Below are 23,532 nucleotides of genomic sequence, written 5' to 3'. Positions count from 1 at the left end.
ACTGGTCAGGGGTCCCTTTACCTTTACAGGTGCCACTTAATACCTATTCTGTGCTTGTAAAAACTTGGTTGTTTAGCGTGGCAGAGCCTACTCTTTGGAACTCCTTGCCTACTGAGATCAAAGCAGGTGACTTCACTGTACTCTTTGCGGCGCCTGCTAAAAACATACCTGTTTAGAGGAGCCTCCCCAGATGCCTAGAAATCTGGGACAATTTTCAGACCCTCCAAGTGTCCCTATTTTCCAGGTCCAATCCCAGGTTTACAGAAGCTGTCCCGGTTTCTTATTTGATCCCGGAAATGTCCCGCTTTTCCTTAGGACGTCCCTATTTTCATTGGAGAAACGTGGGGAGGGTATGCATTTTGATCTGTTTTAGTATTTTAACTTCTGTATGTTTTAAAGCATACAGTACGTTTCTCCGTTTTCTCATTTTCAAATTATTGTAAACCACTTTGAGCTTGTTGGTTGTTGTTTTTTACAGTCAAGCGGTGTATAAATTTTATGAAATAAATAGAGAGACACAGACACACACAATATATATTTATTTTTCCGCCCATCAGGCCTCGTCACTTTTAGACCAGAGGATGAAGGAGAAATTAATTCGGATATTTCCGTGGAGCCCGAACAGGAGACAATTCGGGTATTTCCGGACATTGCCCACCAAAGCCTATTCGGCTGTTTACGTCCATTTCCGAACTTCTCTCTCTCTCTCTCCACAGGTTTCCGGATGTTGCCTCTACCTTCCCCCCTCCCTCTCCCAGTGACTTTCTCTTCCACCCCAACGCAATAGAAAGCTTTAGCCACGCCCTCTCCTTTTCCTCCCCCTCTCTCTCTCCCTCTCTCTCTTTTTCGCAAAGAAGCCCCGCCTTTCTTTCCTTGCCCAACCAATCAACTCTCCGCCGGCGCCTTCGTGTTTTTCCGTGCACCGTGGGAAGTTGAATCGGCTTAGCGTTCGGAACTTTCCGCCAGACCGCTGGAGGGTAGCGGATGACGAGAGCGAGGCGTGCGAAGCAGCCGTTGTTGTCGAGGCCCCTTTCGAGTGTTTCCGGAAAACAAGCGGAACTTCCCGAAGCCCAGCGGAGGCGGCCATGTTGGGAGCCTCCGCTGTGTGAAGCTGAGGGGCGGCGAGTGGAGCTCGGGCACCGGCAGTGACGGGAAAACGGTGTCCGGGCCCGGTTCTGGAGGCGCGCCGGGGCTCGGAAGCCTCAGACCAGACAAAGGCTTGCTTTGGGTCCCGGCGTTTCCCCGCTTCGGGTTTTTTTCGACCGGTGCGGACTTGTCCCCGCGCCTCATCCTCGGCCTCGCGTGAACTGTCAAGCCGGGCACCCCTCATTCAAAGCCGGCGGGGCGCGGGACCCACCTATGTATAGGCGGTGCTGGTGCCTTCCGACCACCCATTGAGCCCCATTTCCCCCATGCTGGTGGCTTGGCCGCCCCCCTCGCCGTGAGGAGGAGGAGGAGGAAGAGCCGGAGGAGGAGGAGGAAGACCCCGACCCCTTCTAGCTGGGTCAGGGCGAAGGAGAAGGGGAAGCAGCTGAGCAGCAGTGGGGGGACTCTCCCCTCAGGCCCTGCCCAAGGGAGCCATGTCGAACAGTGGTCGGAGTCCCCTGCCCACCCTCAATGAGAGAGACACGGAGCAGGTAAAAGGGCTGGATGTGCATTTGGTGAGGGGGTGGGATCCAACAGGGAAACCTGGGGCTTCCTTGATCCCACATATATTCCTTCTGTTGGGGTTAATGTGGATGGGGTGGCATGTCTAGGTCCTTCTTTGAAAGAAAAAAGGAAAAGTGATCCTGGTTCGGTTAGCCCAGCACATGTGGGAAATTTAGCTGAGGGAATCTTCTTCTTTTCCCATGTCACAGAAATGTAGTGGTACATCTGTTTGTGTGGGTATGTGAAGCCTCCCACGTATTCCCCCCCTCCCCCACCAGGCTGTTGTCAGAAAGCAGACAGATATTTTTAAAAACATAGCACCACACGGGTAGCAATCCTGCATGGGAAGATGGATAAGTGCTGTCCCTTTAAGAGTTGCGTGGTAGGGAGAATCTAGCCAGATGAGATGTTCTTCACCTCCCACCCATTCCCCCTCCTCAGTCTAAGTCTCTGGAGCACTGTGATGGGAATAGCTTAAGGCTGCCACTTTCCTTTTTAACTGCCTGTGTTCCTGTGCCTTTTAAAAAACCTATAAAAGCATTTTGAGGCATGCAGAAATATAGCAGGTGAAGCGTTGTTCAGCTGTTTGTGCCATTCCAGGGAGTGTGCTTCTCTTGTTTTTATTTCCTGTTTGATTGGCAGGTGCAGGGAAAGATTGAAAAGGTACAGAAAAGAAGGGGCAACCCTGACCTGCTCTGTGCTCCAAAGATTTGGGGGTGGGGGAGGAGCTGCATCTGACTTGATTTTACATTCCATGTACTGTAATGTTTAAAGGGGAGCATTCTTCGTGGAGCAGCTTCCCATGAAGGGATATTGTTACTTCTTTTTTTAAAGTGACTCTGCTCCTGTGCTGCTTTTCAACAGTAGGTTGTTGTGGAGAAATTCAACAGGCATAACTCTCACCACCACTGATTCATCTCTTATGTGGGGGATGCAGGGGGAAGCTTACCTTTCTAGATTTCATGAGCAGGGTTAACAAAGCAACTCAATGAATGGCAACCCTGCCCTGTAAACTTTGGACAAGACTTGAGTGCTAGGAGGAGGCTGGGAAAGGAAACCTTCAGGCTTACATTCTTCTTGTAAAGGTGGATGTGTGGGGTAATTGGAGTGGTGGCAGAAGTGAATAACATGCAGGGTAACATCCAGGAGGGTAGGTAAAAACACCAGGAGCTGGGGAAGAAGCGGCTATTTGGGTGGAGTTACTACTACCTGTTACTTGTTTGGGACATCGTGAAAGGTATTGCTTTGGTGAATGGTTTGGGTAACAAGCAGCCACCACTGGGACGAATGAATCACAGGAAGGTGCAGCTAAAGGTGGTTAGAGAATATCTTTCTTGCATCTTTTCTCTTTTTATCCAGAAAGAACACTTGGGAACGGTACTTAATAGTGAACAGTGCTGGTACTGAGAGGAGCTGTATTGGTTTGCTTGCTGGACTGAAGAAGACAATTGAGCAATGGATAAGAGGATGAGGTTGAATTGTCAGGAATTGCGTGTGTGTGTGTGTAATCTTGCATTTTATTCTGAGAGATTGAGTCATTGAGTAGTCTTCCCCTTTTTGCTCTTTTGTGGCAGGGAGTGCTGTTGTGGGATGCATTGGGGAGCCAATTCAATCTAGAAGGCTGCAGGAGGTTGAAATACCGTGTGGAAACATCACTCTTCTTCTCCCATCCCCCCATCCCACTTAAGTACCACTCTTGCCTTCATGCTTCTCTTTGGATTATTATTTTGGATTGAGGAAGCTAGTCAGTGAAGCAGGTAGAGGATAGCACATTTTCTGACATGCAGATAGGTCAACTACCTCAACTGAGTTTGAGGTTTGATGTTGCCCAAATGATACCTTAAACCACCGATAAGATTGCAAAGTCTGGTTCTGAGAGGTATATGTCAGGAACACACTGTCACTTAGGTTCAGTCCCCATTCTGGAGTGCACTACCATGGGGGTTATCTCTGAACATGATGTATGTGTGATAGCATGAGTGAATTGCCCAGGTGCTGTGGACAAAGGGCATCTCCTCAATGAAGATATACCATTTTCATGCCCTTAAAAGGGGTTTCATCCAAGAGCTTGAAGTAACACCTTAACATGTATTCCCCCCAGCTGACAAACCCTTAGATATTCCAAGTGATGAGGCATCATCTTGTTTGGGTGACTTCTGAGTGCCTACCTAATCTATCTGTGGTCAATTTTGTAAATGACACAGTTCAAGTGCTGAAAGCACTCCACACATGTTGTTCAGGTAATCCTTGTAATCTAAAGTAGAGCAATATTGTCCCTATGTTTCAAGTGTAGGGTGGAGACTGAGAGAAGTATGGTTTCACCAAGGCCACCTACTGAGTTTGTGGTGAGGTGCAGTTTGGACATGAGACTTCTCAGCTGCTATTCTACATGTGGAATGCACATAGAATATTTCAGTTTTATAAGCTACCTTCTTTCAAACTAGGAGCATTGCTGGGTCAGGCCAGAGGATGATCTACTGCTGCATCCTATTCTCACAGTGACCAAGCAGATGCCCTAAAACAGAGCTTTCCAAAATGTGTCGTGACATATTAGTGTGTTGGCTACAGTGTGTAGGTATGTCGTGCGAACGCTCCCAGCGCTCCTTCTGGGGCTGGAAATGGGTTAGTTTAACCTCTAGTTTGCTAGTAAAACTGAATTACTGTGTCGCGAAATGATGCATGTCTAAAAAGTGTGTCACCAACATGAAAAGTTTAGAAAGCTCTGCCCTAAAGGGAAGCACGCAAACAGGACCTGAGTGCAACAGCAACTCCCCCCATTTGTAGTTCTCAACAACTGGTATTCCAAAGCATACTGCTTCCGACACTGAGGACAGAACATTGACATTGATAGCCTTACCCTCTAAGGTGGTGGCCATCACTACCCTCCTCTTGGTACAAGTTCCATAGTTTAACTGTGCTGTGTGATTATGTGCTGTGCAAAGGAAGTACATTCTTTCGTATGTCCTCTTTCTTTTATCTGTCCTGAATCTTCCAACAACCTTTCCTTGCCTGCCATAGCTTATTTTTTTGCTACTGTACATGAGGAGTGATCATATGTACTCTCTCCTTCCTCCTTACATCACTTGACGGCCCCCAGAACCAGCACTCCCTCAGAGCCGAGAAGAGGATAAAAACCCGCTTCCCACCCTTTTTGTCTCATTCATCCCTCTTACGTGCCTATTTCTCTCTCCAACAGCTTTTTGCTCTTGTGGGCTGCTCTTTGCAGCTTCCGCAATCTCTTAATTGCGTTGGTGGGACAATTCTTTCTTTGGTTGGGCTGGGGCAGGTGGGTGGAGGAATGCATCAAGGATTAGGTGAGCTGTAGCTGATGGTTAAAAATTTCCTCTGTAGTTATACAATACATGTATCTTGGGCCACATCCACACCATACATTTGAAACCACATTAACAATCGTGACTTCTCCCAAGGATTCCCAGGAAGTATAGTTTGTTAGGTATGCTGAGAGTTGTTAGGAGTCCTCTATTCCCCTCTCAGAGCCACAATTCCTAAAGTGGTTTAACAACCAAACCCTCTTCCCAGTGGAATTGTAGCTCTGTGAGGGGAATAGGGGTGTCCTAACAGCTGTCAGTACCTTTAACAAGCTGCAGTTCCCATGATCATTTGCGGGAAGCCATGGCTCTTAAAGTACTATTTTACCACTTTAATTGTCTAGTGCGGATGTGGGCTTGCCCTTGGTAGTTCAGCCGTATGAGGAGGCATGGTTGAGCAGTAGCTGGTGGGTGCCATTAATGGGGTGACTCAGTGGCAGACAGAGATAGATTTAGGTGGTACAATCCACTGATAATTTCTCCTGCACATTCCTCATTAAAGTGAGTGAGAATCCAAGTACAAGAGCACAGTTCATTTTTTTCAACAGTGCCACCTTGTCTGTAGCTGTGATTCCTTAATTGCAGGGGTTGGGCTAGATGACCCTTGGGTGTACTTTCCATCTCTACAATTATTTGAGTCTATGATAATATCCTGATGGATTGTGCTCCAAATTACAGTATTGAGTTGTGGAGGGTAGTGGAATGGGGAAAGGGCTGTAGAGCACCTGCTTTGCATGCAGAAGGCTCCTGGTTCAATCCCCATCATCTCCAGAATGAGAAAACCTCATGTTGGAAACCCTGGAGAGCTGCTGCCTGCCATTGTAGACAGTACTGAGCTTGATGGACCCAATGGTCTGACTTTGCAAAGGCAGATTCCTATATTCCAATGAGAGTTTGCTGTTTGGGGTTGTGCAGTGTGTGTACTGACTCATTTCCAGCAATTTATAAACTTCTCCATTTCAGCTTGCAGTGGCTGCACCTCACTTTGGAAGTTGAACACTATGACTTTAGGGTGAAGGGTGGGTAATTAATGGTGGTAAAGGTAAAGGGACCCCTGACCATTAGGTCCAGTCGTGGCAGACTTTGGGGTTGCGGCGCTCATCTCGCTTTATTGGCCGAGGAAGCCGGCGTACAGCTTCCAGGTCATGTGGCCAGCATGACTAAGCCGCTTCTGGTGAACCAGATCAGCGCACGGAAACGCCGTTTACCTTCCCGCCGGAGCGGTACCTATTTATCTACTTGCCCTTTGACGTGCTTTCGAACTGTTAGGTTGGCAGGAACTGGGACCGAGCAACGGGAGCTCACCCCGTCGTGGGGATTCAAACTGCCGACCTTCTGATCGGCAAGTCCTAGGCTCTGTGGTTTAACCCACAGCGCCACCCGCATTCCTTATTAATGGTGGTATTAGTAGTAATAATAATGCATCACACTGTCCCGTCTTTGCCAGGGTGATGGGTAATCCTGAGCCCCTTCCTTATTCTGTATCTTTCCATTTAGAGACACCTTGAATCCCCTGCCCTATTATGTGATGCTGTTGATTGCTCTTTCTGTTTTCTGACATAGTTTTGGCCTTCTGAGAAATTTGGGAAATAACTGCTGCCGCCTCTTTGGGGAAGGGCCATTGTTCAATTGTATTGCTGCTTTGCATGCAGAAGTTTCCAGGTTTGATCCCTGGCACCTTTGCATAGGGCTGGAAATGTCCCCTGGAGCCACCATCAGAGTAGACAGTGAGCTAGATGGAGTCTGTGTAACATCCAATGTCCAAGAGATGCTGTTTCCTTTGCTAGCACATTGGGCGCTCTGCCTTTGAAACTCCTACCCTAGTAAATTTCTCCCTTCTCCTTAGAAAGTAACTTCCTAAGGTGACACTTCCTGATCTTCCCAGAGGTGGGGCCATGTTAGTCTGGTGCAGCAAAAATAGCAAAGAGTCTTGTGGCAACTTAAAGACTTAGCACATTTATTGCAGCATAAGCTCTTTTGGATGCATCTGATGATACATGAATTGTTATCCTGAGTTACACAGGTGTATACAGTATATTCACATGGTTTGGTGGCTGGCTGGCTGTAAACAGTGAGGTCAGAGGGAAATAAAATGCAGAGAGTGATAATTACATAATTAACTATGGTAATTCACAAAACAGTTATTGATAATAAAGGCATTCTGGCATTGATATGCCAATTAACACACACACACAGTGCATTGAAATCCTTTGTCTTGAGCTAATTCACAGGTGATGGTATTAAAACTCTTGCTGTATTGAAATCCAGCACTTCTGTGTTGCTATTTCACTGTGATGTTCCAGAATGGCTACTTTAAGGTCATCTACAAGAGAATATTTTGGGTGGGTGAAATGTTCCCCCTGCTAGCTTTTTAATATAGACCTTTCTGATGTCCGGTTTGTGTCCATTATTCTTTTGGATAGAGATTGGTCTGTTTGTTCTACATAGAATGTAGAAGGGTATTCCTGACAAATGATGCCATATATCACATTGGAATATGAGCAGGTGAATGAACACTTGATGTTGTGGATGACATTATTAGGTCCTGTGATAGTGTTGCCAGGGTAGACATGGGGACAGAGTTGGCATCTGCTGTTCATAATAACTTATGTACTCTGCTGGATCACCTGTGTGGTGCAACCTCTCTTCCTCATATTTTCTGTTTCCATCATTTCAGATCCCTTCTCAGAATCACCCTCCACAAAGCCTTTGGTTGAACTGCACATTCCTCATCACAGTGCTATAGATTGGGGAAACCTGTGACATGCCCGCCCTCTCATCCAGTGCTCTGGATGTTGTTTGTTTGTTTACCATACTTATGTGCCTCTTAAGGCAGCCTGTAAGTACAGTGGTACCTCTGGATGCGAATGGGATCCGTTCCGGAGCCCTGTTCGCATCCTGAAGCGAACTCAACCTGCGCATGCGCGGGTCGCAATATGCCACTTATGTGCATGTGTGTGACGTCATTTTGAGTGCACACGCGAGCGGCGAAACCTGCAAGTAACGCGTTCCGTAATTTCCGGGTCGCCGCGGAGTGCAACCCGAAAACGCTCAACCTGAAGCAACTTTAACCTGAGGTATGACTGTAATACATAATAATAAATACAGTATATGTAGCAGTGAAACCAAGAAAGTACAATGCATCTACAATATGGGCTCTTTGGGGGGAGGGGTAAGGTATGAAGCGAATAAGTAATAATAAATAAGAATTATCGCTTCTTGGCCCTTTGGCTGAGATCAAGTGTAGTGTAAATAAGAATTCAATGCAATATTAAACAAAGCTGCAATACAGTTCAATAAAACAATAAATCTTTAAAAACAAAAGCATAGCCACACCTTTTGAGAGATGTCCTTAGAGTCAGTTATCTGCTGGGAGTGGCTCCAGGCCCTGTTAGCCTTCGCCAGCACAGCTAATGGCCATGGATAATGGGAACTTCAGCCCAGCAATGTCTGGAGGGCCAAAGGTTAGCCACCCTCAATATAAGGCCTTTCAGTAATTATAATAATTCATGATTTCTTCTGGCTTCTTCATCATGCAGTTTTACATGGCCCTTGTTAAAATGTTGATTTTATTAGTATGGTTTTGATTTGTATTCTGTCTTGGAAAGTTACTTAGAAAGGTAGCGTATGCATAATGCATTGATAACAACAATTGATTAATAGAATTAAAATCCGTTTTGGATCATCCTTGGGAAGATTCTTGCAACTCTCTAATCCAAGCAGGTGAAATAGCAATGAGGGCAACTCATTGGTGTACTGAGCATTACTTACACTCCACTGTTTTGTGTGTGTGTGTGTTTTGAAAAGGGGGGGAGTTGTGCTTTTCCAGAAGGTAGTTGCAGGGTGGGGCAAGACAGGGTGCAGCAACTGTTCCGGTTCTGCAAAGACTGTGAGCGCACCTTGTGACGTGCTTAACAGATTACAGGGGAAAGGTAGCAAGGGTAGGTAGGGGTGGTTACTTGAAAACACCAGCTGCAGGAGAGAGGCCTGGCAGGCCTTGAATTCCTTCTCAATGAGCCTTCACCCACTGGCTTTGCTGTCCTCTCCTCCTCCGGTGAGTCTCCTCAGGCCCTGTGGGTCAGCAGTTGTGCCGCCTCCTCAGTTTTGGCTCCCACAGCTGCCTTCCACTTGATTGTGCTTTTCCTTATTTTCCCAGGGGAGAGTGGTCGCTCTCCCTATGTGTTACAGAGGGGAGGGGGTGGGAAGCCTCAAACTCGAGTCTTTGGGGCTCTCCTCTTTCTTGCTTTCTCTGCAAGCGCATGCATGTGTCTTAGCAACAGGGCCTGAAAAGGACAGCTAGCATGGAAATGAGACAAGTATAACAGTGGACTAAATATATCTCCAGCATCCTTTATCTTAGGGGTGGCAGAGGAAGAAAAAAAAAGAAAGAAAAGAAAAAGAAGGTTTGAATCTGGTGCCTGGTACCTTTTCTTTTGAGCCCTTCTAGCTTTGGTCTCATCAGTGGGGGGATTTTTTAAACAAATGTGGGTCCAGAGAAAAGAAAGCACATCCTCCACCTTGGTTTATAAAGCAAGAACATCTATTTAGCAAAATAACCAAATTCAGTCAACATTTTAGCATGACTGAATCAAAGTAGTTCTCTCCCCTCCTCCCTTCACCCTATTCTTTCCTCTGTAGTTTCAGCTTAAACTAGTTGAAAGCGGAGGGGGGGGGAGCCCATATGACTCAGGTTACCTGTGGCAGCTGCACCTTCTCAACTGAGTAACTGAAATTTTGATTTTTTTTTTGTTTCCTGAGAAGTGTGCTGCTCTTTTCTCCCTGTCCCCCTTTCCACCCTGGTTTTAACATTATAATACATTTCTGTTCCTTTTTGCAGATCTTTCTTTGGAAAATCTTAAGTATTCAAGTATCCCCTTTAAAAGTAAAGTGAGGGGAGATTTCCCCCACCCTTTGGCCTTGCCTTGATTGAATGCTTGTATACACACAACTTAAACCCTGTTATTATATAATCTAATCATACAAAACTCCCTTTTTATTGGAAATCCTGTCCCCAGGGGAGAGCTGGTCCACTCAATTATCCTGTTTCTTTTGATGTGTCCGAAACATTTCCGATAAACAGGTCTGTGTGCTACCTTGTGTGGCTGGCTCCATCTCCTGGCTGGTGAAACGTAGCAGCACGGCTAGAGAGCTTCTGCTCCCCTTTCCAGCTGGACCCTCACAGTTGTTCCATCGGTCCCACTGTGCTGCTGGTCTGGGCCCCATCCCTTCCCTGGTGAGAGCTTGTCAATGTGGCATGAGGGCTGTGTCCAAGGGACACAGGGAAGGTATAACTTACGGAAGAGGCAGCATGTGGGGGACGACACAGCCCTTTGTTGCTGAAGAAGTGAACCCCCACCATTCTTGGCTCCCATCTTTTTTGATGGGGGTCAAAGCGAATGTAGAAAACGGTTGAAAAGGGAATGCTTTTGTTTGGATCCAGGCTTCCTAGCTAAGGGTTGTGCTGGTTGAACAGGCCTAATCCAAGTTCCCAGCCTAGAAACTGAATGTCTGAATGACTGACAAGGCCAAAAAGGGAGAAAGGGGTCATGAACTCAGTGGCAGCAAAGTGAGGATTTACATGGAGACAGTTTGCACTTGCTGTCTAGGAGCACAGGCTCCCATATACATAACCACAGCAGGATATTTCTCTTGAAGCATCTCAGCTTTTGAGTTTCGGCATTCGTGGTTGGATCTCTCTGTCCTTCTGTTTGTTATTTCTGTCTCCACCCCCCCCCCATTGCTCCGACAATTCATATTGGAAATCTGTGGAGGCCAATACCAATAGGGGTGCCTTATGCATCACTTTGCAGCCAGCTGTTTTTGTGTCCCTTCCTCCCACCTTTCTCTTTTTATTCCTGCTTCTTGAGGACCCTTGTGCAAGTGCGGTGGGTGAGATGCAGTGACTGGATATCATGTGTGTCCTGGCAGCACATTTATTCAGCCTGAGTAAGAAGAGGGTTCTTAACCCACCTTTTGCTTTCCATTGGGAGGGTGGAGAACGAGGAGGAGGGCAAAGTTTTCTCGCTTGCCAAACTGGTCAAGCCAGTTCTGATAATGATTGGTGTTCTCTTTCTTTTTCTGTGGTGCTCTGGGACAGGTTGAGATTTAAAAAAACACACATACTGTATGCCAGTCTTGCAAGCTACACTTGATAGATGGTGAACTTTCTGTAACAAGTAGAGACTGTAGTTAATACCGAGTGGAAAGCTTGGGCTGTAACAGTACATTTTGTTATCCTTTATTACCCAGTATCCAAGGCACATGCTATGCAGCTTTGCAAATTTAGTTGCTTAGACTAGCGTGCACATAGTCTTAAAATCTCATTCGCGGGTGGAGGAATCTCCTCTCTTGCATCCGTGGTGTGTAATAGTTTGCTGCATTTTTATCAGATTTATTTGTTGCTGTAAATTCCTAGTATCTGCCCCTGCTGGTGTAACTTTTTTAAAAAAAATGTAGGGTTACAAACCAAATGTGCTTTGTTGGTGTGGCATAGGAGCTTAAGTCACAAATGAGGTTCAAATCTCACCTCAGCCACAGATTCAAGGGTCATTGGCAGTGATACGGGGTGGAAGCGTTTCCAGATTATTATTTTTCAGTGTGTAATTTTTCTATGTGTAATTTTCTGTTTCGTAAGTTCATTCGTAACAACAAATGGATGCCAAGTGCAAATAAACATTAAGCAAGTTTTTTAACTTCATACAGGTATAATAAACATCTCAAACAAAACTTTCTGGAAGCACCTGGTCAGCCACTGTAGGAATCAGGATGCTGAACTACATGGATCTTTTGGTGAATCTCTCTCTGTCATCTTTAATGCTGACTCTTGTACTATAGCTGCCTGGGCCTTCTGGCAAATTCCAAAATAGCAGCTTCTCCATGATCTATGCATTTCCTGGACAATGTCTAAATGGCAAAGATCTGAACAGAAGCCTTTTCTGTCTGCCATAGCTAACGTGGCACTTGGGACCAGTTTTTCAGCTTTGGTTGAGCTGTGTGTCTTGAAGCCATGTAGTCTGCAGTAATATTGGAGCTACTCAGTGTGTTTCGGAAAGAAGTACAACTGGGTCTCTTAGTATTCCACTGACCAGTGTTTCTATCAGCAGAGGTGTTCAGGTAATTTAGTTTGGGGGAGGAGAGGGTAAACACTTGCAAAGAAGGGGTCTGATACCATTCCACAGGGCCAGCCCTACCACTGGCAGAGTGAGGCAGCTGCCTCAGGCTTGGAAGATGCTGAGGTTGCTACTCAGATGTTAGTGGGCAGAGCTGTGCATGCCATCTGGCCTGCCCCGCATTCTGTTAGCTAGCCTGCTGTCCCCAACACTGTCCCATCTCTAGAACTGAAGTAAGGTTCAGCAGTTCAGTCAAGAGAAAGGACTGTAGCCCCGTGGTAGAGCGGCTGCATTCCATGCAGAAGGTCCCAGGTTCAGTCCTCACAGATCACTGGTGAGAGACAGATCACTGCCTGAAATCCAAAAGAGCGGCTGTCAGTAAGTGCAGACCATACTAAGCTAGAAGGAGCAGTGGTCTGATTCATTATGTTCCTAACTTCTGGTCTGATTGGCTTCCCAGCTGGTGCTCTCAGGAGGTAGAGGAGACACGATTACTTGGTTATTTTTAAAAGAACATCCCATTTGCCATTTCTAAGTGTGTGGAGAAACACCCCAACTTTTGGCCCCAGTAATGTAGTAAGCTGGTGAGTACTTTGCTCCCCCCCACCTTCACCACACAGGCAGAGCAGTGTGGCTATGCTTATATGGGCCATTAGAAGCTCTGTAGCTAGCATTGCAAATCAGGAGGCAGTTTGCAGGAAATGTGGAATTTTTTTTGGGGGGGTGTGTTTCCTGTGACCTGGAATGATCAGTGTTATACTTGTAGATAGAGATGTATTAAAAGAATGAATGCTATCCTTCCGATAGTGCCTTAAAAAAAAAATCAAATGTGCAAAATGCACAGAGGGGAAAAAATGCTCATTAAGCAATCCTGGACCTGGGTTAGGAGAGCAGAGTGGCGTCAAAGTTCCCTCTGTGCATAAATCTACTTTTAATTAAAACTACCTGAATGGGAGACTTGAATGTTCTCTCTCTCTTTCTCGGGCTTTCCATCCTGAAATCTCTGTACATTATCCGTCATAAGGTTTACTCAGAGCACACAATGTTCTGTTACAGTTTCAGTTCGGCAAACTCATTTTCCCAAGCTGCTGACTTTTTTCCAGGGCATGTGTTTGGATTCACGTGCCTTCAGGTACAATGGATTGTAGCAGGCTCTGTTGCTGTCTTAAGACTACTTCAATTTTCTGAATATTAAAGCTCATTTTCTTTGCAATGTGGAAATTAGTTACTGCCTGGAGATAAGCCTCCAGGTTATAGGTTCTGCTTTAATACTACTAACTGCCGCACCTAAGAAGTAAGGTGGCTGGAGATGGGGCCTGCGCCATAGTGTCTATGTGTTCATACAGTAGCCAAAATTGCAGTCAACCTGGTATAATTAGGCTTGCCGTTGCACAAGAAGATTGTAGAAATTATTACTGTTTGTTTTTTAACCCATGTTGATCCTACATGGCAGCCTCCAATTTAAAACAATTTAAAAATATATATGTGTGTAGTAGAATTATTCATTCCCTGGCATCTCCAAGTAAGGCTGGGAATTAATTCCTGCCTGAAACCTTGGAGAGTTGCTGCCAGTCAGTGTAGACAGTACTGAACTGGGTATACTAATGGTCTAGCTTTAGCACAAGGCAGTTTCTTATGTATTTGAAAAACAAGAGCAACTTTCATTTAAGTTAAACAAGGAATTGGGAATTGGATCCAGCAGGTTTCCCCACCCCTAGTGATCCACTTTGACCTGTGGACAGTAAGGTGAATGGTTTGAGGGCTGTTACTCCTCAGTTTTTATTTACTGTACGTTTAAGCCACCAGGTGTTCTCTCAGACTGAGAATAAGAAAGGAAAATGGTGAATGGTGTTTGTTGAATTGCCATTGGGTTGGGTTGTAGTGAATAATAATTATCATTTATATGGCATCTTTTTGAATAGTGCTGGTATTGGCCTTGGGCAGTTCCTAGGGCTCACAGGTGCTGACACCTGTTTTGGAACTGAGCAGCCACCAATTTCCTTCAGTTCCCCAGAGCAATACAACTTTGGGTGCTCTGGTGCACTGTGGGATATTTAAAATTGTGGCCACTCAGCCACTTGCAACAGCCTTGTAAGGTAGGTCAGGTGTTGTTTCAAATGGGGAGTTGAGATAGTAATCTGCCTAAGGTCACCCTTGGCAGAAAATAAATTCAGACTAGATGCTCTTTGGTTCAGTTGTTGTGATTGTTGGTCATTAATTTGATTCTTGTAGTAAAGAATCTTATTCCAGATTGGAACAGTGGCTAGTGCAGTTTGTTTTTTAAATCTCTTATTCAATTTACATTGAGCCCCAGTGCCCTCATCTATATACAGAGAGGGTTGAACATTTACAATACGGTATGATCACATCTTGCGTGGGTGTTACATTCTGGTGCATATACTCGAACCACCCCTGTGTATGCATCCTTATATTTCTGGAGCACATGCACTGAGCAGGCCTTGCCCAGTAAGTAAGCCAGAGAGCTTAAAAGCTCTATCTGTGCAAGGAAAACCTGATGCAAAAAGAGCCTTTAATGTCTCTACCTTGCGTGTATTTAATTTGTGCAGTTTCAACCAGCTGGCCTTCAAATGCACATGGTTGAAATTGCACAAGTTAAACACATGTAAGTTGTGATCATACTGTATCTGTCAGACACTTGGTTTGTTGTATTTTATGTAAAAGTAATTACTGTCTGTTACATTGGTTTGGAAAGGGATGCAGGTGGTGCTGTGGTCTAAACCACAGAGCCTAGGGCTTGACGATTGGCAGGTCGGCAGTTCGAATCCCCGCAACGGGGTGAGCGGCTGTTGTTCGGTCCCAGGTCCTGCCCGCCAAGCAGTTCAAAAGCATGTCAAGTGCAAGTAGATAAATAGGTACTGCTCCAGCGGGAAGGTAAACGGCATTTCCGTGCGCTGCTCTGGTTCGCCAGAAGCAGCTTAGTCATGTGGGCCACATGACCCAGAAGCTGTCTGCGGACAAATGGCGGCTCCCTCGGCCTATAGAGCGAGATGAGCGCGCAACCCCAGTGTCGTCTGCGACTGGACCCAACGGTCAGGAGTACCTTTACCCTTACTTTTTACATTGGTTTGATGATTTCTTTGGTTCTAATTCATTTCTTCTACAAATATATACCTGTATTGAGGAATAATTCACTTTAATCCTAAAGTCAGCTTCCATGTCAGGATTCCATAGTCCACTGTTGGGCAGCACCTTTTTTAGGGCCAACTAAAGAAATCACAAAAATGTGGTAAGTTTTGTAGTTTTCCAGCTTGCCACATTTTTGTGACACCCCCCCCCCTCCTAAAATAGCTAACCATTTTGCTTCTCATGTCAGGATTATATACAAGGTAATACTGAGCATGTGTATAACTTATTAAGTGTTCAAAAGCACTTTACCTGCTATTTTGTTTATTCCTTATCGTAACTATTTAAGATAGGTTAGTATTATTCCCCATGCTGCAGTTTCACGGCAGGTGAGGGGTGGCTTGCCCAAGACCACATGGTAAGTCCTTGGCAGAGATGACATTTGAGCTGGTGACCTTCTCTGTTTACAGCTAGTTCTCTAAGCCACTATGCCACACCAGCTCTCTTCAGAATGTAATTCTAAATGTTTTCCAGTGTCAAAGGAGAGATTGCACAAACAGGAGCCAGAGGAGGGCAGCTGGGATGGTGAAGCACCTGGAAACATCCTGTGAGGAACAGGAGTGGGGAGCTGGGATTTTTTTAACCTTGAGAAGAGATAAAAGGGAGACACAAAAAGGTCTTTGAATATCTGAAGAGCTGTCACAGTTCACCTCCATGCACTCCCCCAGTGCTGTATGTATAGGATGTGGTCACACTCATTGGTTGAGCCTTTCGGCTCATTTTACTAAGCTATTCCTTGAGTTGAACAGACTCCTTCTCTCTGCATGTTCCATTTCAGACGCTTCAGGTTACAGACTCCACTAACCCAGAAATAGTACCTCAGGTTAAGAACTTTGCTTCAGGATGAGAACAGAAATTGCGCGGCAGTGGGAGGCCCCATTAGCTAAAGTGGTACCTCAGCTTAAGAACAGTTTCAGGTTAAGAACGAACCCCTGGAACGAATTAAGTTCTTAACCCGAGGTACCACTGTAGTTCTGTTGAGGGGAGGTGTCAGTGTCTAAGGTGGAAGGGGGTTAGCAGAGGGTCTGCTTGGGGTATGTGTGTCTTGGTTTGATTGTGGAGGCTGTAAAAGCATGTCAAATGCCTGCTGATACGTACTTAGGTGAACAGCCGCTTGGGTCTTGAACACCTCTGTCGGCAAATTCCCTTCCCAGATCCAATGGTTCACCTGCTCTGGCTCTGGGTGGACAGTTTACTCATCAATGGCATTACAGTACTCAACTTGTTTAAAGCTGCAAAAATTTTAAGCATTTAAGTGGGGAGCAGCAATTCATGTTGCCCCCCCCCCCCGCTTTCTTGCACTTAACCTCTGCTTGGCAAACTTAGAGTGAGATGACTCACTTTCTGTTAACACTTACTGATTTTTCTTTCTGGTCATCTTGCAGTCCTTGGATAACTGAATGTTAATGTTGTTGTTGTTGTAGTAAGACTTGAAGGGCTTTTCGCCGGAACTGGCATGTTAACAGAAATTTATTTTAGACTGGTGAACCACATCTTTCAGTGTCTTCAGTAGCTGTGGGAAAGAGATGCCTTTTTGAGAATGCATAGGAGACAGGAAGCTACCATAGACCAGGTCGACGATTGTCTGTAGATCAGCAACAACTGGCATGCCAGAGATTAGCCACAAGGGTCGCTGACTTGGTGCTCTCCAGACATTGCTGGACTATCTCATCAGCCCATACCCATTGGCCAAAGTGACTGGGGGCTGGTGGGAGTTGGCAGTCCAGTAACATCTGGAAGGGACACTAGGTTGGCTGTCCCTGGTCCATACTGACTGGTTGTAACTCTCTAACGTCTCAGGCAGAGAAAGTTCTTTCTCAACACCTGCTACCTGATTCATTTAGCTGAAGATTCTGGGGATTGAACTTGGAGCCTTCTGAATGCAAAGCAGATACTCTACCACTGAGCCATAGACTCTGCCCAAACTGAGATGACTGTAGAATTCTGTACAGTGAACAGAGGGCAGGCAAAAGTTGTGCCAGGAACAGCAGCAACTTAAACTGAGTCTGTATGCTGGTGAGCCTCTTGAGGCTTCAAAGGGGATGGGAGAAGATGCCACCCCGGACTACTTTGGGGAGGAAGGATGGGGTATAAATTGAATGAATGAATAGTGTTAGGACTTCTTCATGGCTCTGGTTGGCTCTTCCTGGCCTGACTATAAATGTTGAGATACTGACAGAAGAGCAGCCCTTATAAACAGAGCAGCAGAGTGTGTTTCACTCACACAATCTTTCTTGTGAAGTGACATCAATTCATAAACCAACATCACAGCAGATACCAAGCAGGGATTCTTTCACCTGCACATCTTCTGACATGAAATGTGCCCACAGTGCCTTTCTGCCTCTTACATAAGCCAAGCTGTACTATCTCTATGTAAGATGAGACTAAAGCTGACTATTCCTGTACTATTCACTACAGGAAGTAATTTCCCATGGTTTAGGTGGTTTAGGATGGAGAACCTTTTTCCAATCTAAAGGCTGCATTCCCTTCTGGACAACCTGGGGGCACCATATGACAGTGGTGAGGTAGAGCCAGAAGCAAAAGTGGTTGGTTCACTATATGTACATGTTCACCTTTGTGCAGTAGCCTGGCTGGAGAAGCATGCTAAGCTTCTTCACTGCTTGACAAGTTGCAAAGACTTGACTTTTAAGCAGGCATAGACTGATGACCACTGGTGGTAAAATGACCTACAGGGTCACTGAAATACCCTTATCTGGTAGGGTTTATGGATTATATAGGATGGCATCTTAATATCTTTCAAGATCTATACATTCCCCCCAGAGTCTAACTGAGTGGGTTGGGAAATGATTGTATTATTCAAATAGCTGAAGGGCTGTCATGTATAAGAGGGCAAAAGATTTGTTCTTGCTGCTCCAGAAAACAGGGCTAGATGTAATAGGCTTAAGTTGCAGGAGGGTATATTTTGATTGAACATTAAGAGAACATTATTCATGGTAAAAGCAGTTTGACAATGATTCCCTACAGAGGTGGGTGGGCTCAGCTAAAGGATGAATGACCTTTTGTTGTCTCCTGGATTTCCTGCGTGAAACCGTGTTAGATTTAATGGCCTACAAGGCCCCATTTGTCTCTATGGTTGTATATAAATGTTTAAGAGAAATGCCAACTTGGTACAAAAAAACAGCTTCAGATTTGAGAGATCCTAGAGGTGTGAAGAAATCCAAATATAGCATTGGTACAAGAGGTTTAGCAAAAGCTAAGCAACATCCCCTTTCAACATACAGTTTCCTTTATTGCTACAAGGATACTCTTCATGTCAACCCAAAGTGAGGTTATGTGGCTTCCTGAGCCAGCTGCCCCACCCATTTGAGACACCCAGGCATTGAAAAAGATATTTTGTCAGCACTCAGAACTTCTAAATTAATTAGTATGATATTCTTATACAGTCGTACCTTGGAAGTCAAACGGAATCTGCTTCACATCTGGCCTCTGGATCTTGCCTGCCTTTAGCCCCTTCTCTTTCTTCAGTTTTGCCTCTCACTTCTAGCTATGCTTTCTGCCTGTGTTAATGCTTTTGTTCCTACCCAAAGACTTGGGAACCTGGAAGGAGGAAGGTCAGCTGGTTTTGGGAATGGAGCCAGTATAGCTTCTGTGCCTTCAGCCTCCTCCAACTGCTTCTTTCAACCCCCAGAACTACCACATGCATTCTGCTAGCTTGCTAGCAATATTCTGAAGGACTGTGCAAACCAGGGACAGCTCTGTTGTTTTGAAAAGTACTTCTGCATCAATCTGGAGGTGCCTGTTGGCTCTAGAGATAATTTATGGTGTGTTACATGGCAAGTTTAGGAAGGGCTACCTATCACTATCTACTACTGGCAATGTAATTTTTTTTTAAAAGAAGAAATCTTGCCTCCACAAATAGCAGCGAAGGGTTGGGAAAAAAACCCAAGCACCTGAGCTTCATCCAGTTAGCTTAGCAATTTTTTCTGGTTCCAACTTCCCTTTAAGGAAGGGCTGCAGCTCACTGGTAGAGCATCCTTTTTCCATGCACAAAGCCCCTGATTAATGCCTGATGACATTTCCATATGAGACTAGGAGAAGTCCCTGCGTGAATTCCTAGCGAACTACCACTAGTCAGTGTAGACCAGGGGTTGGCAACGTAAGGCCCAGGGGCCGGATGCAGCCCAATCGCCTTCTCAGTCCGGCCCGCGGACAGTCCAGGAATCAGCATGTTTTTACATGAGTAGAATGTGTGCTTCTATTTAAAATGCATCTCTGGGTTATTTGTGGGGCATAGGAATTTGTTCATTCCCCCCCCCCCCAGGTAATCCAGCCCACCACATGGTCTGAGGGATGGTGGACTGGCCCACGGCTGAAAAAAGTTGCTGACTCCTGGTGTAGACAATACTGAGCTTAGATAGGCTAAGCCTCTGACAGTGTAAAGCAGCTCCCTACGTTCCTATGAGATGGCCCATTAGATGTTGATTATGAACGCTTCCTTTAACAGGCTCTGCTTAGCAGTACTTCAGTGCAATATGAATTCCCCAGGAGGTGGCGGCAGGAGGGGGAATCTTTACCTTAATTACTCTGATCATGTCAGATAGAGAGATGGATACTAATTGATTAGGCTCTGGGCTGGCCCTCCCTTAGCAAATAAGCTGAGGAAAGGAAACCTCTTGTGGTCTGTTGCTTCAGTTTATGACTATCCTAATAACCTGTTCCCTGTCAAGTTTCTTTCTTTAACTGCAGAAGCAATTGCTCTTGAAGCTTGTTCCTTGGTAGCGTTAAACCATCTGACTAGCTACGCCTCTGCCTTGTTGTCACAGTAGTATCTTTGGCCTTAGTGAGCAGGAGGGACTTAAAATACAGTGTTGTTTGAAATGGCGTGAAGGCCCAGAGGGTAGGTGCCATTCTGCCTTTTGGATATGAGCATATGACACTGCCTTCTATTGAATCAGGAGACCAGTTCTTGTTTTCTAGTTCTGAAACTGTCTTCACTAGAGAGATTAAAGACTCAGCCCTCCAGCTCCCACCAGCCTCAGCCAGCACAAGAATACATCTGCAAGGTACATCATATAGTATACATGACAGTTTTTATTCCAGTATACAGTACCACATTTGACCTGAAATATTGGAGGGGTGAAAATAAAAGCACTCTTAATGAAGTTGAAGTGTAATGCTATGTGGTCATTTTTATTGGGATACTTTTAAAAGTATAAAGACAATGACATGAATTTCTGTAACATTAACATTTAAATTTACAAAAAAAGACAGAGGTGCTAAATACGTTTTATCAACCCAAATAATGCATAATATGCTGACTTGCATACTTCAGAGAGTTAACCACTGAAAAACAATTGCAGTTTTGAAATGGCTAGACTTTCCTAATACTATATTCACAGTTGACACCCATTCATTGCTACTACTGAACTATGAAATGGAGCGTTTTATTGGGGGTGGGGATTTCCACCCTGTATCACAGGCTCAGTCCAGTTAAAATATGGTAAAGCTAGGAAAGGCCTTTATGTTCCTGAAACACTGGAAAACCACTGTCAATCAGAAGAAGCAGTGCTTGACTAGAGGACCTCTGGACTGACTTTGTATAAAGAGCCTTCTTATATTATTATAAGTACAAGGGTAGCCAAAGTGGTTTCCTCCAGCTGTAATTGCGCTCCAACTCCCATCAGCCCCAGCCAGCACGGCTAGTTGTTGGGGATCATGGAAGTTGTAGTGTAGCAACATTTGAAGGGAACCACATTGGCTACCCCTGAAAGTGTAACTTTACCATGATGGATTGTGCTGAGGTTGACTATGAGCAGTCCTGTTCCTCCTGGAAAGATGAGAGAGAAATATTTTAAATAAGCTGTCTCTCTCCCCCACCCCATTGACCATTACATGTTCAGTAAACTCCTATTAACTTGAGCATGCAGAGTTCCCCTCTTTGCTCTTCTGCTTTTCCTGTTCAGCATTTTGGAAGCTTATATTGCCTTGGCTGTGTCCCCCACCACCCCCCGCAAAAAAAAAAGAGTAGCTTCACAGTGCACTGGAAACCAGAGCTTGCGTCAAATAGAGCAGCAAACTCTTTAGCTACTGTTTGGGCTGACTCCATTGTGTGCCGGACAGTGGGACATTGTAGTGGAACTGATTAAGCAACAACGGAAAGGGGGGCAGCGGGGAGACAGATGCTCAAAAGAACCGTAGGTTCAGAGGGAGTTGAGCGGATATTTACAAAAGATTTTTTTCAGGAGGTTTACTATTTAACTGGTCCAAAAAGAGTTGTGGGGGGAGGAGACTTGGCCAACAGGCTGGTTATATATGGTCAATTACTTTACAGCATTGATTTCATAGTACTGTACCAGAGAGACTTGTGGTTTTTTTCTGTATAAGCTATGAAACAAAGAAACACAATCCTTTTAAACCAGTGCTGGCCAACATTTCTCAGCAAGTGTACCACTAGTTCCATTCAAAATAAGTACTTGAACCACTTTTTAGAACACGTAGCATCTCCATATGCAGCCATTCTCTCCCCTCCTCTACACGCCCAGCATAGTTCTGTCAATTGTCTATTGAGCCAAGGCTAATCCTTTATTCCAGGGGTGAGGGATGTCTTTCAGCCAGAGGGCCACATTCTCCTCTGGGCCTCTCTTTCAAGGGCCAAAAGCCAGTGGTAGATGGAGCCAGGAGCAAAAATTGTTGGAGCAACCAAGGCAATTCTTACTTTTGCTTAGTGGACGGTTTTACCCCCCCCCCCATGTCTGTCAATCCATGCAAACAACCTAAAGGAACAGTCAGAGTTCCTTTTCACACTGGATAGCTCAGTGAGTTAGAGCGTGGTGCTGATAACACCAAGGTTGCAGGTTCAATCCCCGTATGGGACAGCTGCATATTCTTTCATTGCAAGGGGTTGGACTAGATGGTCGCTTCCAACTCTGCAGTTCCATGATTCTATGACTTGGGGTGTGAAGCAGGGGGGTGTGGGGTGTGGCTGGGAAAGAGGGAACATGGCCTGGGGAGAGTTCTGATCACTGGGTAAAGAGGCTTGAGAGGTTGCATTTGGCCTACATAGGCCTGAGATTCCCCACTCATGCTCTAAACACAGGCAGAGAACAGTGCAGGCTATAAGCCAGGGGTCCCCAAACTAAGGTCCGTGGGCTGGAGAAAGCCCGAGGGACTTGTTTATCTGGCCGGCGGCGACGCCCGCTGCCGCCACCCGCTCTTACTGGCGCTGCGCTGCGCGGCTGCCCACTTCCAGGTTGGAGGAGCACCGGAAATAGCTTGCGTGCATCTGGGTCCGAGGAGGCCCGTGCACATGCGTACAAGCTATTTCTGGTGCTCCTCCAACCTGGAAGTGCGCCAGAAATAACGTGTGCGCACACATATGGGCATGCGCTCCCCCACCCTCCGGCCCACCGCGCGATCAGCGCTGGAGACACTGGCCTGAGGCGCGGTAAGTTTGCTGACCCCTGCTATAAGCGACCACAAAGTAGAATACAGTTTGGCGCTTGCTCAGTTAAGGCTCTTGTTGTGTAACCAGTTGATAGAAGTTGAAGGCAAAAGAAAGTTTGTCTGCTTTGGGGGTGATTCAATCTCTTTTTTAAGTAGCATGGTAGGCTTATGTCCTCCTTGTTGACAAAGTTACAGGACTGTTGGTGTAACAGCATTCAAAGACTCCTAATTTTGTGTTGGTAGGTTTTAAAAATCCACATTCAAAGTCAACTCTGAATGGAGAAAGACGAAGCCTGCCACAGTTCTCCTCTCTAGGTGTGCTGCAGTCTCCCCTGCTCCTGCCCCATGGTTTAAGCATGCATGTGATGGGTCGACTGCTTATGTTTGCAGATATTAGCATACATGAATCATTCTCAAGAAACTGTGAACAGCTCTTTTTGGTTGTTATCGTGCAGGAATCTTAAGGATAGGCTAAGCAGTTATCAGATTTGTTTAAAGTGAATTTAAGCAAATATAACACACAGGGCTCACTCCAAAATATTTGTGGCTGCCCACCCCCACCCCAGTGCAGCAGTATTTTTTATTTATTACATTTATTTATTCACTGCTTTCTACAAAAAAGTATTAAAGCGACTTACAAATATATAAAATACCAAATAGCTTATTGATCATATAAAACTATATATATATGGGGGGGATGCAGTAAAGCAAACCCTTATAAACATGTTCATCCAAAAACAGGTATAAAAAAGGACAACTCTTGCCCCATGGCAGGAATGATAGACCTCTCTCAAACTTTTTAAAGTAGTGTATCTGAAGAAGTGTGCATGCACACGAAAGCTCATACCAAGAACTAACTTAGTTGGTCTTTAAGGTGCTACTGGAAAGAAATTTGT

At 45.4% G+C, this 23,532-nt stretch overlaps 1 protein-coding gene across 13 annotated transcripts in view; it reads left to right on the top strand.

Annotated features, from left to right (window-relative positions):
• The first annotated feature begins 1,085 nt into the window (after positions 1-1,085).
• MARK2 (microtubule affinity regulating kinase 2) overlaps positions 1,086-23,532 on the top strand; it is a 110,122-nt gene continuing 87,675 nt past the window's right edge. For 5 of the 13 annotated variants that reach the window (XM_053369321.1, XM_053369319.1, XM_053369316.1 and 2 more), the window contains exon 1: positions 1,088-1,637. In XM_053369321.1, coding sequence (XP_053225296.1) covers positions 1,581-1,637 — 57 coding nt within the window. In that variant the 5' untranslated portion in view covers positions 1,088-1,580. Of the gene's footprint in view, positions 1,638-8,924; positions 9,034-23,532 lie in introns of those variants that run through there. The other 8 variants (XM_053369327.1, XM_053369326.1, XM_053369323.1 and 5 more) reach the window with 4 other exon arrangements.

The sequence above is a fragment of the Podarcis raffonei genome, chromosome 16 (assembly GCF_027172205.1).
Source record: "Podarcis raffonei isolate rPodRaf1 chromosome 16, rPodRaf1.pri, whole genome shotgun sequence".
Classification (NCBI taxonomy): Eukaryota; Metazoa; Chordata; class Lepidosauria; order Squamata; family Lacertidae; genus Podarcis; species Podarcis raffonei.
This window is presented reverse-complemented; position numbering and strand designations above follow the sequence as displayed.